Source organism: Pezoporus flaviventris, unplaced genomic scaffold (genome assembly GCF_033815535.1).
Source record: "Pezoporus flaviventris isolate CSIRO_AGI_PZ_B2104156 unplaced genomic scaffold, CSIRO_AGI_Pfla_v1 ptg000096l, whole genome shotgun sequence".
NCBI lineage: Eukaryota > Metazoa > Chordata > Aves > Psittaciformes > Psittacidae > Pezoporus > Pezoporus flaviventris.
Window position 1 is genome coordinate 1,115,520 of NW_026892644.1, and position 15,701 is coordinate 1,131,220.

Here is a 15,701-nt window from a genome sequence, read left to right on the forward strand (position 1 = left end):
TCTGAGCCATAACATGAGGTTCTTCCCTGAGATAAGATCAGGGTCATTTGGAAGGACTGCTCCTTTAGCAAGTCAAGGAAAGGGTGGTGACAACTAAACAGCTCCAGAGAGAAAAGAATGAGTAACTTCCAGCGCTAATAATTTAACTTGTGTCTTCCATGGGCATAACTGTTTGTACAACCTGCCCTACAGCACGGTGAGATGGGCCAACCCCCTGCAGTAGCGCAGAGAAGGCATTTCTGATTTTTAAACCAAATCCCATTAAGGACACCCCTAAGCTGTACCCCATGCCAGCACCCTCTCAAGTGCTCAAAATCCCCTGAACTGGTCCCATCCAAGGCTTTTGCAGGTGTGTGACAGGGCCCAAAACTTCTCTCCATCTGCAGCAAGGGAAACAGCGAGCAGAGCCCCCCGAAACTGCAGGCCTGCTGCGGTGACAGCGGGGACCCTGCCTGGGGGATGCTGTCAGGAGAGAGGCCAGGTCGTGCCGCTGGCCTCATCTCTGTCCTTAGGCTCCCTCTAGAGTTTATATCAAATGAATTAAAGGTCTCAAACTTCGCCTGGCTTCTGCCCGCGCTGAGTGCAGCTGCCTGCAGCGCGGGGCTTGCGAGCAGCAGCTCCCTGGCAGCTCCGGGTCCCCCTCGGCATTGCTCCCGTCCTGGGATGATGTCCCAGCGCCTTCCTAAGCTAAAATGGCTCTTTTCTCCCTGGCGGTCTCTGCTGCTGAACCTCACAGGGCCCTTATCCTGCCCAGAAGGGAAGGGCTCCTGTTAAGCACGTTACAAACACCCCCAGGGCACACAGGTGAATTCTCAGGACCTGCACCTCGAATCTCACAGCGGCCTCAACGCACATCTCTCGAGGAAATTAGCGTTTTGCCCAGAAAACTGGAGGTATGGGGAAACAGCATCAGGCCAGTGACAGCAAGGGTGGTGAGAAGCAAAATTCCTCAAGCCTCTGGCTTTCAAAAGAGTCATGCCATGCCCCTGCCATCTTCATCCTCAGACACGGCCCATGGAGGAGCTCAGACGTTATTCATAGTTTCCTCACTGTTTGCAAGAATCACAGAATCAGCTGGGTTGGAGAAGATTTTTAACATTACCATGTCCAGCCATCACCCCAGCACTGCCAAGTCCACCACTAACCCATGTCACTGAGGGCCTCATCTACATGGTTTGTGAACACTGCCAGGGATGGTGACTCCACCACTGCCCTGGGCAGCCTGTTCCAATGTCTGAGCACCCTCTCAGTGAAGAAATGTTTCCTAATAATCCATTTCCTAATTCCTAATATTCCTAATATCTTCCCTAGCACAGCTTGACAGCATTTCCTCTTAACACTTGTTACTTGGGAAAAGAGACCAGCCACCTCGTCACTCCATCTTCCTTTCAGGTAGTTTTAGAGGGAATATTGAAAATCCCAAACAACCCTGATGCTTTATGTGTGCGGTTCAGATGTGCTTTGCTGGTTCACTTGACAACCTTATAAAGTGCTGGGGAAGGAGGGTGGCCAGAATGTGGGCGGGAAGCTTGCCTAAGCGGTTCTGGAGGAAAGAAAAACAGCAAGCAGCTCTGCCAGTGGAAAAGCCCAAACAAGAGAGAGGCACGGGGTACTGGGAAGAGAGGGGACAGGGTGTTCAGAGCCTGCTGGAGGAGCCAGGACATTCCTCGCACAGCCCTCCCTATAAACACTCCTCCCTCCTTCCTGGTTCACTCCTCCAAGTTTTGGTTGGGCTTTGGGGGTATTTTTCTGTAGCTGTCTTCCTTTCTCTAGTATCTTCTTCCGATCTTCGTCTGGCTGCATCTTCAGCAGAAACGGCAACAGAGCGAGATAACACCTGGCTTTTGGAGGCGGCAGCTCTGAGGTCGCTCCCCAAGCTTATCTCCTCACCCGAATCTCGTTGCGCGACCGCGCAAAGCCGCGCACCCCCCTGCCTCCCCTCCTCCGCCCCGCTGCTGTGCCCTTCTCTTGCAAGACGGTGGCGCTCTGATCTTTCCAGTTCTTTACTCCGGGACTTTCTAGGGTTTGGTTGCTTTGGGTTGGTTTTTTTTTTCCCCTGTATTTTTTTTTTTCTTCACGCTTCGCTGCTACTACGGGCGGGCGCCTGCCTCTCTCACGATTTGCTGCAGCCATCGGGGGGGCCTGACTGTAAACAAAACACTTTAGATCATGGCAAGGTCGCTGCAGACACAGCCTTTTTTCTCCTTTGCAGCCACAGCGATTTAAGGTGGATTGACGAGACTGCACTTGGATGGGGAGGGGGGGAGCCAAAAGGGCTGCGATGCTGCAGCCGCTTCCTCCCCTCACGCGGGTCCGCTCTGCTGTGTCGTGTGTGTGTCGTGGTCGTCCCCCGTCCCCCGTCCCCCCCCCCTTAATTTATCCCCTTTCCTGATCATTTGTCCCAAGGGGGCCCAAACGTTTTCGAGGGTGGCTGCCCGCGTTAACGACCCAAACGTTTTCGAGGGCGCACAGCCCGCGTTAAGGCGAGGAGCTACCGCGGATGCGGGGGTACAGCGGGGGTACAGCGCCTGTCTCCCCTCTCGGAGAGCAAGGGGAGAGGTGTGGAGGAGAAGGAATAGAAGGATAAACCAAGGCGAGGAGCGTTCCTCTCGCATTTTCTCTTTTGATTCCATCAGTGGCTTAAATTATTCACCGCTCCCGCCCCCCTCCCTCCCCCCCCCCCCCCCCCCCTTGCCGCCCCTTTGGCTTTAATTAGTCGTTTTCAATATAGTTGTACAGCATCCAGGGGCTCAGTCCCGGGCCCTTGTGCCAGGGGAGGTTAAACAGAAAAAAAGGAAGAAGGTTCTTTCCTACAGTAACCTGTTTCTTTCACAAAAGCTGCAGATAAATCAGTGCTCCTTTGCACTGCAGTCGTGTTCCCGGTTGTTACCTGTGGGGCACGCAGTCTTTCCAACATTTCGACCCCATTATTATCCCCCCCCCCAAGTGTTCCTACTCTTGTACAATGTTGTAATCCAAACGACAAAGGTTTTGCCTCTCTTCTGTGGACTCGGGAGACAAGCAGTGACTTCCAGGGATCACAGACTGGGAACTCCTCATCTAAGGAGGGACGTTCTGGTGGGACATTCATCAGGTTCCCAGAAGGCAGGCCCCCATCAGCAGGGCGCATCTTCAGGGAGCCCCCGGGCATATTTTGTGGATCACTTTCTTAGCCTACAACGACTCTCTTGTGTAGAACAATAAAACAAGCTAATTGTCCCATACCTGACAGAGAAAGTGAAGCTTGAAATGGCACTTCCTTGCTGGTGGCTATGGAACTGAAAGACTGGAGAAACGAAGACGAAATTCTTCAAATCAAGCAGCTGAACAGGCCCCACTTTGCCACCTGATGCAGTTTGATCATGGTCCTGAAACTCCAAAAAAAAGTCTCAGCACCTGCAGACATGAGAATGTCAGCTTTAATTTTCTGCAAGTGAGCTGCTAGAAATTGCAGTTATTGAGAGGAATTGGAAAACAACTCCTGAGTGCTGAAAAACCTGGCAAACAAAGGAAAATAACATGTCTAATACTTTATTTCAGCCTTGTGCTTTTTAAACCAATCTCATTTGTATTCTTCCTTTTTATTGCCTGTGCACATCATGGTTTTGAGCTTGGGTCTGGCAATGCTGAGATTATTCGGGTCAGCAGTGTTAGCAGGGGCCAGGGGCTACTACCTTGGGGCTGTTGAAGACAAGCAGGCTGCTGTGGCCTGGGCTTGAGCACTGTGTAATGGTTTAGTCCCCACATCAGTGTGTGCAGTCTAGTGTCATCAGTTTACAAGAGCAAAGGTTTCAGTGGCCCACCAAAGCTGTAGACCCCAAACCGTAGTGAGTCTGTGCTTGTAAAGCTCAAGGTAAATAAAAGTTCCATGTCTTCAAGGCCAGTTGTCAACTGGTGAGAGTCAACTTCTCTCAGCCAGTTAAACACAGTTGTGTTGACCCCTGTCTTGTTAAGATAGATAGCCTATCACTGGTACAGTGCCCCCAGAAGCAAAATTTGGAGCGGGATGCTCTGCTTGCAGAGGACACCTGGCCAGATAGATTGGTGTGAAAAGCCTCCAACTCTCCCAAGATTCAAGCCCTGGATCTGGGCCCCTGGAAAAACCAAAATCTTCAGCACTTGAGAGGACCCGCAGTGACCTGTAAGGTATTGAGGGGGCTGCCCTGCCTGGAGGGGGGGAATCTGACTGTGGAAGGGGCTGGAGATATGGAGGGTAGTGAGGAGGACTCTTGTGTTGCTCTTATCTCCACCATACCTGCTGTGGCTATCCGAGGAAGTTGCTTAGAAAATCCCTGGCTGTGACTCTTAGCTCATCTAATCCTCCAAGCACACAAACAGGACAAAACCGAATGCTTTTGTTTTCTTTCCCTGCTTGCCGAGATCTGAAATCCCTGCAGAGGCTTGTTTAGAGCCATTTCTTCACCTCGTCATTTCTCTGCTGAGAAGGCAGCAAAAGGTGATTCCTCCCATCCTGGGAGCCAGTATCAGCCCGTGGGGTCGGGGGGCTGTGGAGTCAGGGTGATACTCTCCCCTGTATATCCCGGGAGGAGGAGGACAGGCTCCTGTTAGCCCCGAGCTTGCCTCCAAGTCCGGATCTCGGAAAGGGGAAGAGGAGGGGGTTGCATCCCAAGAGCTCAACCTGGGACAATCAGAGCGGGTCTCAGGAACGAGTCAAAACGTACGCAGCCGCCACCATTAGACAAGCCTGTCGGGCAAGGCACGGTGTGTGGTGCGGTTTTCTGGGGGCCACAAATCCCACCGATCGCGGGATTGGCAGAGATAAGGAGGCGGTGAGCCCTCCCGCCCTCTCGCCTCTATCGCTCCTGCTCCCCGTCCCCATCACGGCTCGGCCAAGCTCAGCTAAGCGCAGTCCAGCACAGTCGAGCCTCAGCCCAGCCCACCTTTAGAGCCAGCAGCGGTGGCGAGGTAGGGCCGGGCTGACGGGGCGGTGCCCGCCGCTGTAACCAATGGCTCGGCCGGGCTGTTTAAATAGACTCGTCCTGTCAATCATTTTCTTCTTCGTCAGCCTCCCTTCAATCGCCATATTGGGCAACCGAGAAAAGGGCTCGTCTCCTCTTGTTTTTTTCCGTCTCGCTTTTACTACGAGGCGGCGGCTGTGCGAGCGGCGGAGACATCGCCACCAACCACCGGCGGGGCAGCGCAGAGCCGGAGCCGCGGAGGACCGCGCACCGCTCCGCTTCTCCACCCGCCCGGGGCTCCCCGCCGGCGGCTCCGGCGGCGGCTCTCGGGGCTCCCCTCTGGGCCGGCGCTTATGCAAGGGCTCCTCCTCGCCCCTTCTCCGCGGGCCGAGGGCGAGCGGGGCCGAGGCGGGGCCGGTGAGCGGGGCAGCGAGGAGAGGAGACGCGGAGGAGAGTCGAAGAGCAGCGCCCGGGAATAAAAGGCAGAGAGGAGGAGAAGGAGGCGGTGGCGGCTGGAAAGGGGGGAGAGCAGCGAGCAAAACAACCGCCGCCAGAAGAAAGAGGGTGGGGGGAGATGTCAAACGTCCGTATTTCTAATGGAAGCCCTACGCTGGAGCGCATGGAAGCCAGGCAGTCGGAGTACCCGAAGCCGTCAGCTTGCAGGAACCTCTTCGGGCCGGTGAATCACGAAGAGTTAAACAGGGACTTGAAGAAGCACCGCCAGGAGATGGAGGAGGCATGCCAGAGGAAGTGGAATTTCGATTTCCAGAATCACAAGCCGTTGGAAGGCAGGTACGAGTGGCAAGCTGTGGAGAAGGGGAGCTCGCCCGACTTCTACTTCAGACCCCCCAGGCTACTGAAAGCTGTCTGCAAGTCCGCCGGCCGCCAGAGCTTGGATGTAAACGGGAATTGCCAGACCGTGGTTTTTGTCGGTTCTCAGGGAATCTCAGAGGACACTCACTGTGTAGGTCAAAAGACTGATGTTTCTGAAAATCAGACGGACTTTGCAGAGCAGTGCACTGGGCAGAGGAAAAGACCTGCCACCGATGGTAACGTACCCCTCCCTGCGAGAGCGGCACCGCTTTTCTCCGCCTGCCCGGCTGCTGTCAGCGCCGGGGCTCCCGGCCCCCTCGCCCGTGCCACGCGTGGCCTGGACCGCCGTGGGCTGTGTCCCGCTGGGCACCGATTTCGTGAGCCCCCATGCCCCCCGCCTCCTCTCGCCTGTGAAAGCCCAGGTGCTGCTCGCAGTCCCGGGGTTGGGGGAGCGGGGGGTGTCCGCGTTAAGTGGGAGCCGGTACATGATTCGGCAGGAAAAGCCTTTAGACGGAGACCCCCTCGTTCCCCGTCTGTCCCTCGGGGAGGACCCGGCCTCCTGCCCAGACAGAAGGAGGTTCGGAGCGCTCGGGTGAAGTGAAAGACAGCCAGGGATTTTAGCCAAAAATAGGGAACTTGGTCCCTTACCTAGAGAGGAGCTCATCTCCCCTCCCCCTGTTCCCGTTCACGTAGCCGATAGCTGACATGGGGGTGGGGGGATATTACCCTTTGGCCCCACCTATCTCCCCCCCCTTCTCCAGCGCCGAGCAAACATCTGGAAGGAAAATATCTTAATATCGCTCCCCCCCCCCCCCTTTGTTTCTAATTTTCCACTCTTAGATTCCTCTCCTCAAAATAAAAGAGCCAACACAACAGAAGAAGGGGTTTCAAAAGCCTCCCCCAGTGCCAATTCAGTGGAGCAAACACCCAAGAAATCAACCCCGAGAAGACATCAAACGTAAACCGTTTAGGTGGGTGCCCTGTAGGCGCTTGCCTTAGGATGCAAATGATGCAAATAAGGGGAAGAAAGAGTGACCGAGCGGGTGTCCTCCCCCTCTGCAAAGGAGGGGGGGGGGGCTTCGGGCCCCTTTGGGCTGGCTGCGGGGTCGTCCCTCCGAGGGAGGATGGCTTTCCCCAAGCGCTTGGGGACGAGGGTGTTTGGAGGAGGGGTGGAACGCGCAGGGCTTTAAGAGAACAAAAAACAAGGGGCGAAGCGCAGCGCCGGACTATTCGATTTAGCCCGGGCTGGGGCTGGGATAGACCAGCGCTGCCTTTCTCTTTCCCTCCTTCCTCCGGGACGGGGACCGCCCTTTCCCGAGGGACGGAGTTTCAAACTCGGCTGGTGTATAATGTCAGATGACAAGGGATTTCGGGGGGCTTCCCGTGTCGTGTCCATGTCCCGTTACCAGCCCCCCGCACCACCCCCCTATGCTATTTCACCTACAATGTCCGCGTTGCCGTCGGACGTCGCGGTGACCTCCCACCCCTGGAGAAAAGGGTCAAGAAGTTGGGTCTAAGGGGAGAAATCGGTCAAGAAGTTGCGTATGAGAGGGAATCCGGGCACTTTTGTTAAAAACTCAAGCTAGGCAAGATGTTGGGGTTTTTTCCTCCCCTTTTTTTACTCTTCCCCCCTCCCCCCCCGTTGTTTTGGGTTGTTTTTTTGTCGCTGGCAGAGGGAAGAGAGTGGGTTAACGGGAGCTGGTTTCTGTTTTTTTTTTCTTTTCCCCCTTTTTCTTTTTTTTTTTTTTTTTTTTTGTCTTCCTCCCTTGTTGTTGTTTTGTTTTAAGGCGAGGGCAGGGGCGGGTGGAGGGAGGGGAAGGAGGGAGTTAGTTGGTAAATTGCGCCGGCGGGTTTGGGAGCCGAAGTTAGGAGGGAGGTTTACAAACAACGGGTTGCGATTTTGCAGAAAGAGATTATTAAGCTATAAAAGCAGAAGTTGCAACCAATTAGTCCTGCTGGGGCGAGCCGTGCCCGGAGCGCTGCCCTGTGCGCGGCCGTGCCAATGCCGCTACTACCGACCGCTTGTTCGGGGCCGGGAGGGGGGGTACCCGGGACACGACGATGACGGACACGAGCCCCTGGCTGGAGAGGGGGATCATGCCGAAGGATCCAGGGGCGGCTGGACCGGGGCCCCGGGAACGGGGCGGGGGGCGGGCGGCGGGGCAGGGCTAGCCCGCCCCGGGGATGCCGTGTCGGTTTGAACCGGTTGCGCCCTGGATCGCGTTTCTTTTCGGTGTTTTCTAACCGCTTTCTTCTCTCCCTCCCCGTCATCTTCTCTTCTTCCCTTCTCTGTCCCGTTGCAGAGCGGAGGATGTGCGTGTCCTCGTTCGTCGGGTACGGCGATGAAGCGAGGGAGATGTAAAGGCGTAGTTGGAAATGAAAATACATATCGCCGATCTCAGTGGGATGGAGGTCCTGTACAAGCACTGAAAAGAAAAAAAAAAGTAACAAAAATACAAAAAACCAACCAGCCAAGAACAGCAACAAAACAAAACCAACAACAACAGCAACAAAAAAAAGCAAACAATAACACTAAAATTTTAGGCACTCTTAAAAGACCTGCCTCTAAAAGCATTGGATGTAGCATTGTGCAATTAGGTGTTTCCTTATTTGCTTCATTGTACTACCTGTGTATATAGTTGTTACCTTATGTAGCACATAAACCTTGTTGGGAGGGGGGAGGGAGTGGAAGAGGGTGACCGATCTGAACTTGCTTTCACAATCTAGCAAGCCGAGAAATGTATGAAGAGAAGCAGTGTAGGTTTTGGGTTTTTGTTTTTTTTTGTTTTTTTTTTTTATACTTACTTAAAGATGTATTGTCCCTTTAAGTGGGTCTGCCCTATTTTTGTCCTCCCCCCCCCCCTTTTTTTTTAATGGACCATCGTGGTAACCCTGCTCAGAGCCTATTATTACAGGCCTCTTGTGAAATACCTTTCTACTCCGTTAAACTTAAGAGGTGGGAGCTGTGATGATTCCGTTATGTAGTAGCAAACGTTTTTTCCCCCCGCCCAAATCCATGCAGCAAATTTGAATGCCTGTAAAAGTTGTGCAACATCATCCCCTTGTTACATTGCCTGATTTCCTGGGTTGTTTTTGGTTGTTTTTTTTTTTTTTTTGGGGGGGGGGGGAGAATGGATGTTTTTGGGTTGTTTTGATGTGTATGGGTTTTGTGCCTTTTTTTTTTTATTTGGTTGGTTTTAAGTTTGTTTTGTTTTGTTTTTAAAAACCCTTATCTGGAGGGCTTTACCTCTGAATCCTGGATATTGTTGTTTTCTGATCTGACCCACTTCCCAAAGTGTTTGTGTGTGAGGGAAAAGGGATACTACATCTTTAAACAGTATTTCTACATTGCCTGTGTACCTGTATGTAAAAATAAAACAAAAAAAGTTTGAAGTGTACCTGTGTACATAACTCTGTAAAGACACTGAGAAATTATACTAACTTATTTATGTTAAAAGATTTTTTTTTTTAATCTAGAAGACAATATTTTTCCCCATAAAGCCAAAGTGGCATGTTTTTGTGCATTTGTAAATGCTCTATTTGGTAGACTTTCAGGTGGTTTTTTTTTTTGTTTATTTTTTTGGGGGGGATCCTTTTTCTGATACAGACTATGGCTGTGCTTAAAGGATTGCAGACTGAGCCAATTTAATTCCTTTTTTTTTCTTTTTTTTTTCTTTTTTTTTCTTTTTTTTTTGTAATGTGTGGGAAAAAAAATCCAGATTGATACTGTTTCACATCAAGCAATCAATAAAGAAAACTGCCATATATAAGAAATATGGTCTTCGTTAGTGTGTGTTTCAACCTCCCTCGGCCTGGCACAGGAAGAAATAAGGTTCCGTCAAGAAATAACAGCAAGTTTTCTCTGCGTATCTATCTCTTTCGTGTCTGCAGCGCAGGTGGAAGTAAGGAACGCAGCTCGCTCTCTTCACCGTTAGTGCCACGCTATCGTTTCTTCACCGAAAGGGTCGTCAAGCACTGGAACAGGCTGTCCAGGGAAGCGGTGGAGCCACCATCCATGGAGGCATTTGAAAGATGTGTGGATGTGGCGCTTAGGAACATGGTTTAGTGGTGGACTTGGCAGTGCTGGGTTTATGGTTGGACTCGGTGATCTTAAAAGTCTTTTCCTATTTGAATAGTTCTGCGATTCTCCTCTGATAACTGGAAGCAATATGCAGAAGGGTGGCATTTCCTTGTAATTCTTTTTGACAAACACGTAGCTCGAGGTATCTCTTGCATTCTCTCGTTCCGACTGCTAAGGCTTAAAATTCGACCGCAAATTCGCACCTTCCCAGGCCGGACCGCTGCCAGATCTGGACGGGAGAGACACCGTATCTCCGTTTCCTGTTTTCCCGGGGGATCCTGTTTTCCCGGGGGATCTCCCGATAACACACACACACCCGGCTCTCCGCCGCCGTTTCGCACGCAAACGCTGTGCCTCTCCTCCGTTTATTGCTAACAAAGATGGCGCCTCGCACACCCTTGTCCCGGCAGATGCTGGTGCAGGCACCGGCAAGGCAGCCGCCTCCCCTCACCCTCTCCCCACCCCCCCCCTCCCGTTACTCCCCTCCTCCTCCCTCGAGCCCGGCTGCTCCGACCGGCGCCGCCACCGGGGTCCAGCACCATCGACGTGTTACCCCCCCCTCCCCGCCCCACTGAGCAGCGCCGGGGGAGGCGGTCACGGCCAGAGAGAAGGGATGGCACCGGGGGAAGTGATCCCCGTGGTGTGGAGATACATAAATAAACACGTAAAACGGGGAGAAAGGGGGGCGGACACGACCCTGTGCGTCTCACCCAGCGCTCGCCCTGGTCTCGTTTCCCCCCGCCCTTCCCGATGCAACGCGATCCTGTTGTTTATCCCGGCAGCGTCCGGGTTCGCTCGTTCTCGCTCTGAAACCGCCCCGAAAACACGGGGTTGTGCCGGCCTTGCGCTGGGGAGGGACGGAGAGGGGCAGCGACTACCCCTCGCTCACCAGCCCCTCTTCAGCCTCGGCCCCAGCCCCGGCTCGGGCAGATGGCACCCGGGAAGTGGGAACGGGAACGGGCAGCGTTTGCGGTGGACTTCTCCTCCTTCGGCTGCGAAGGATCGCTGAGCACCGTGCGCGCCCTCCTCCCGCTCCCGGTTTGACTCCAGGCCTCCCCATGGCTGGGGGAAATACAGGGGCGTGTGTGTGTGTATGCGCCTCTGAAACTGGGGCCGGTGAACGTGGAAAGCCGCCTTGAAAATTAAAAATAATAAAAAAGTGTGGGTTTGTCGTCCCCCCCGCCCCCCCTCCCAACACGAACAAAGTGATCATGATGGAAAATAAACAGCAGCGCCTCCCAGAGCCGGCCTATCCCAGCGGCCGGCGCAAGCGAAACCTCCCTCCCCTCCCGACGCCGGCGGGCGGGTGGGGCGCGGGGACTGAACGGGATACGGCCGGTGCCGGCGCCGGTACCCCTACACTGGGCCGGGGGAGGGAGGTGTGTGTGAGGGCGGCGGCCGGGGTCCAGCCGCTGCGCCACCATGCGGGGTTTGGGTCTGCTCTCCGAGACCCCCCCTCCCCCTCCCAGCCGTAGCGGCTGCAGCAACACCCGCGTTGTTGGCTTTATTCGTCATTTCTGTTGTTATTTTCGCTCCTTCCTTCACCTGAGGCCGCACCCGCCACGATCGCACCACCCCGGGGGAGCGGCACCGCCCGCCCCGCGCCTCCTCCCGCTGGCGGTGGCCGAGGGGACGCGCGCAGCCGGGAAGGGGGGGAAGAGCTCTGCACACTCCCGCCACAGCCTCTCGCGGGGAGAGGAACAATACACTCAGACCCGCCCCGGGGCGGCTGAGGGGTGCGGGGAGACCGGGGCTCGTCGTCGCGTACCCCCAGAGGAAGCGGCCCGCACTGGGGGTGACGGGGTGATGGGGGGGAGGAGGGGGGAAGGAGGATTTAAGGTGGCGCGGGGCCGGGCCGGGCCTCCCGCCTGCGCGGCGGGACGCGGCGTTTGAATTCTACTCCTCCGCCCTTCCTCCTCCTCCCCTTCTCGTAGCTCTTCCTCTTCGGCCGGCCTGAAGGCAACCTTGCCCCGCCGCTTCCCTTCGCCGTTCCCCACGCCTAGCCGGGACGGGAAAAGAAAACACGGGAGGGTGGGGGGCGGCGAAGAGAATGGAGAAACGGTCGAACTCTGCGCAGTGAACGGCCCGTGTGGGGTGTTGTCCCGGCCCCGCCCCGCCCCGGCGCTGAAGATGGGGCCGCCCCGACTGATGCAATAGGCGCGGGCAGCCTCCTCCTCGCTTCCCTCCTGCTCTCTCCTTTCTCCCTCCCTCCGCATCCTTCCCGCCGCCGGTCACGCGTACGCGCAAGATGTGCGCACGCCTGGACGCTTGAGCCTCGCCGCGGCTCAAGTTCCATGTGTGTTTCTTCTATCTCCGTTCCGCGGCGGGAGCTTTCTTCCCCTCGACGGAGCGGGGCCACGGCCTGCCGCTGCTGCAGGCCCGCGGGGAAGGATGGGGGCAGCCCCACAGGGAAGGAAGGGGGGACAGGGACATGGAGGTCGCAAGCCGGGCTGTACGTGCCCACAGTGGAGGGAGAGGATTTGCTTTCCCTGGTGCAGCGGTGCGTGTTTCCGCGCCAGGGGAAGGATACGGCCCGTTCCTTAGCTGCTATGCTTTGGAAGTGGGTCTGACCGAGTTTCTTTCGAGGCGTTTGACTGCAAGGGGAAGCGCTAACGATGTGTGTGTGTGTCTGTGCGTGTCCTCGGGAGTCAGCGCTGACACCCGCTGCCGCTGCGCGTCAGATACGAAGCTGGCCCGGGCTTCCTTAAGTAGGGAAATTAACTGGAAAACGAAGTTTTCCGACATCCATACCCTGCCGCACACCCAAGTAGCTTCAGCTGGAAAAAAAACAGCCCTGAAGAAACACTGAGTTTCCTTTGCAGAAGAAAACATTCCACTTTAGAAATGTCAACATGTTTTGTTTCAACATCTCCTGGTGGCATTTTGGTGCTTTCAACTTTTCATTTTAAGTTTTTTTGTTTTTTAATTTATTTTGAAAGCGATTCCTACTGTCTTCTTTGTAACTTCTATTAAGGTTACAAAGAAAAAAAACTTACTAAAGTTACAAAGAAAATGTTTACAATGTAAACGGCTTGAACAAAATGTGTCATTGCAGAAAAAAAAAAAATATTACATGAATTGTTTTGCTCTCTCCCCAGTTAGATCTTTCCTACCTTGATTTTAGTGGAAGAACCTTCAACATTTTCTGTTCTTTTTCAGTATTGATTTTCTTTTCCTTCTCCCACCTCCCATCTTTCGTTTACTTACTGAGCTGAAAAAAGGGAGTTTTTCACACTGGGCGGGTAGTATCCTTGTGCTTGTGGTTTGCCATGTTTCATCTGGGCTCAGCCACCTCCGCTATCCAGGGAGCTTGTGTGCTTGTGCTCTCCCTACCTGCTTTCCATCTTGCCCACATCACTCATTGCAAGACTCAAAAATGAGGCACAAAATAGAGGGGAATGTGGTTTTCTGCTGTGTTTGCTTTTTGTCTTTATTTTTTTTTAACAGAAAAAAATCCCAATACACTTTACTTAAAGGGCAAATAAATGTATCTTCCTATAATACAAAAATTAGTAACGATGATATAATATGTTCATCTATAATGATAACATTGAAAGAGCAGCTACCTAAAAACAAACCAGCATCAGGCGATCCACTCTTAACCTGCTTCTGCCAGAAGAAAACAAGCCCAAACCGACAGCAGCTACAAAAATCCCCTGAACGGAGGTTACTCATGGTGCTAGATGAACCCTGACAGAGGAGAGCTGAAGTCCCCACTCCTCTTCCCACTACCTGTTCCCTGCACAGCAGCAGCAGCCCAGGTGTGGCGAAGGGCCTGGGTATCCTGGGGAGGCAAAAGCAAGAAGGACAGAAAATTGTGTCCAAGCAGAATTACAGGCTGGGTGAGGATGGATTGAGAGCAGCCCTGTGGAGAAAGACTTGGGGGTGCGCGTCAATGAGAAACTGAACATGAGCTGGCTTCAGTGTGTGCTCGCAGCTCAGAAAGCCAACTGTATCCTGGGCTGCATCAAAAGGAGCGTGACCAGCAGCAGGTCAAGGGAGGAGATTCTCCCCCTCTGCTCCGCTTTTGTGAGACCCCACTTAGAGTATTGTGTGCAGTTCTGGGGACCCAACAAGAGAGGGATGAAGACCTGTTGGAGCGAGTCCAGAGGAGGCCATGAGGATGTCCAGAGGGTTGAAGCACTTCTGATTCAGAGGCAGGCTGAGAGAGTTGGGGTTGTGCAGCCTGCAGAAGAGAAGGCTCCAGGGAGACTTTACAGCAGCCTTCCAGTGCCTACAGAGGCCTACAAGAAACCTGGAGAGCGACCATTTACAAAGGTATGTAGGGACAGGACGAAGGTAAAAATGGTTTTAAACTGAAAGAGGGGAGTTTTAGATTAGGCATTAAGAACAAATTCTTCCCCATGAGGCTGAAGAGGCCCTGGTACAGGTTGCCCAGACAAGCTGTGGCTGCCCCATCCCTGGCAGTGTTCAAGGCCAAGTTGGACGGGGCTTTGAGCAACCTGGTCTAGTGGGAGGTGTCTCTGCCTGTGGCAGGCGGTTGGAACTGAATGAGTCTTAAGGTCCCTTCCAACACAAATCATCTTGTGATTCTATGATTCTGAGGTCAGAAACTGACGTGCTCCCAGGTCTGCTGTGATGGACAAGGACCTGTGTGACTCTGCATTATTGGGTTGGTTTCCATTCCCAGACTGCCGTTGCAGCAGGTGACGTGTGCCCTGGCCTCAGGGTTTAAAGCCTGCAGCTCCCTGCAAAGAAGCAGTAGGCTTGAAGTAATGGATGGGTGCAGAGGACCAGGGCAAAATACAGGTGTTGTCCCACAGCTGGCATGCTTCCTAAAATGGCTTTCTTTTTGCAGGACACCTTCAGCTTCTCTAGGCCTCATCACAGTCAAGATGTGATCTAACGGAACTTGCCTACTATCGCAAAGAGCTAACACGTGTTCATGTATGCCTGTCTTCGGTTGAGATACACTCGAGTTAAACACACGCAGCTGGTTTGCCCATATCTTGGCTTCCCCCATACCTGAGGTACAGCTGTGCACCAGCAGAGCATGGTAACCCTGTACGTTACTGCACTCTGCCGTCACTGGAGAGGGGTTTGGAGCAACCCCTCTGGAAGCCCCTCATTCCCCAGCTGGGCCTGGCTGCGTGCATACTTCCCATCTTAATAAACCTCACTAATACATGATTCTCCACATGCAAAGGGCACAAATGGTGTGTTTGCTGTTGAGGTGCTGTGGGGGAGTTCTCTGGCTCTCGGTTTTGGAAAAGGGAGTGTTGCAGCTGCAGGTAGCACATGATGTGGTGTGTTGTTGTGACCGGTGACACCCATAGTGTATCACAGTTATGCAGTCCATGGCCCTGCTAAGCCAGGCTGTCCCGAGCGGGCAGGCTGTCCTGTCAGGGGGGTGTCCTGCTGCCTCTCGGCATCTTGGCATCTGCCAGCCAGCTCTGGGTGGAAGCACAGAGCAACACACCTTGTGGTTTAGCATTCCCTCTCCACAAAGAGGCTGTGCCAGTTCAGGCTTTTATACCTGGCCGTCCTACTGTGCCTGCAGCTGTTTGGAGGAGCCAGCAGGCAGGAACATAAGTTTCGTTCCAATTTTATCCTTGGCCTCACATCTGAGACTTCAAGCGAGGATTCCAGTTGTGGGCAGACGCCCCATTTCTTGTGCTTCAGACGCTACTCCCACAAAAACCAAGCAGCCCTTTACATAGAAGCCAAAAAAACAACCGTTGCCTGATAAAGCCTTTCTGTCATGACTGGCTCTACCCAGATTGAAAACAGGGACTTACAAGTGCAAAAAGGGCTCCCTATTCCCCTGCTACCTGGGCAGGCTGGAGGAGCTTTGCAAGCAGACGGCTGTTCCCCAGGCAGCACAATCATAACTGTGCTCTTCACTTTCCTTGGGGAATGAAGCTGGA

General features: G+C 53.7%; 1 protein-coding gene and 1 long non-coding RNA gene across 3 annotated transcripts; one reads left to right on the forward strand and one right to left on the reverse strand.

Moving 5' to 3' along the window:
* The first annotated feature begins 5,034 nt into the window (after positions 1–5,034).
* Positions 5,035–8,236, forward strand: CDKN1B (cyclin dependent kinase inhibitor 1B). Of its 2 annotated transcripts, none has more exons than XM_061476444.1 (3): positions 5,035–6,154; positions 6,573–6,703; positions 8,036–8,236. In XM_061476444.1, the coding sequence occupies exons 1-2, from the start codon at positions 5,494–5,496 to the stop codon at positions 6,692–6,694; spliced, it is 783 nt and encodes a 260-aa protein (XP_061332428.1). In that variant the 5' UTR covers positions 5,035–5,493; the 3' UTR covers positions 6,695–6,703; positions 8,036–8,236. The 2 variants fall into 2 exon arrangements, with proteins under 2 accessions (XP_061332428.1, XP_061332429.1); XM_061476445.1 differs by having other exon boundaries at positions 5,040–5,968.
* Positions 8,237–8,934: 698 nt separating this feature from the next.
* Positions 8,935–10,895, reverse strand: LOC133281182 (uncharacterized). The gene is made up of 2 exons (XR_009747414.1): positions 10,524–10,895; positions 8,935–10,042 (listed from the first exon to the last, which is right to left on the reverse strand). It is a non-coding gene; the product is annotated as an uncharacterized LOC133281182 (long non-coding RNA).
* Positions 10,896–15,701: the final 4,806 nt, after the last annotated feature.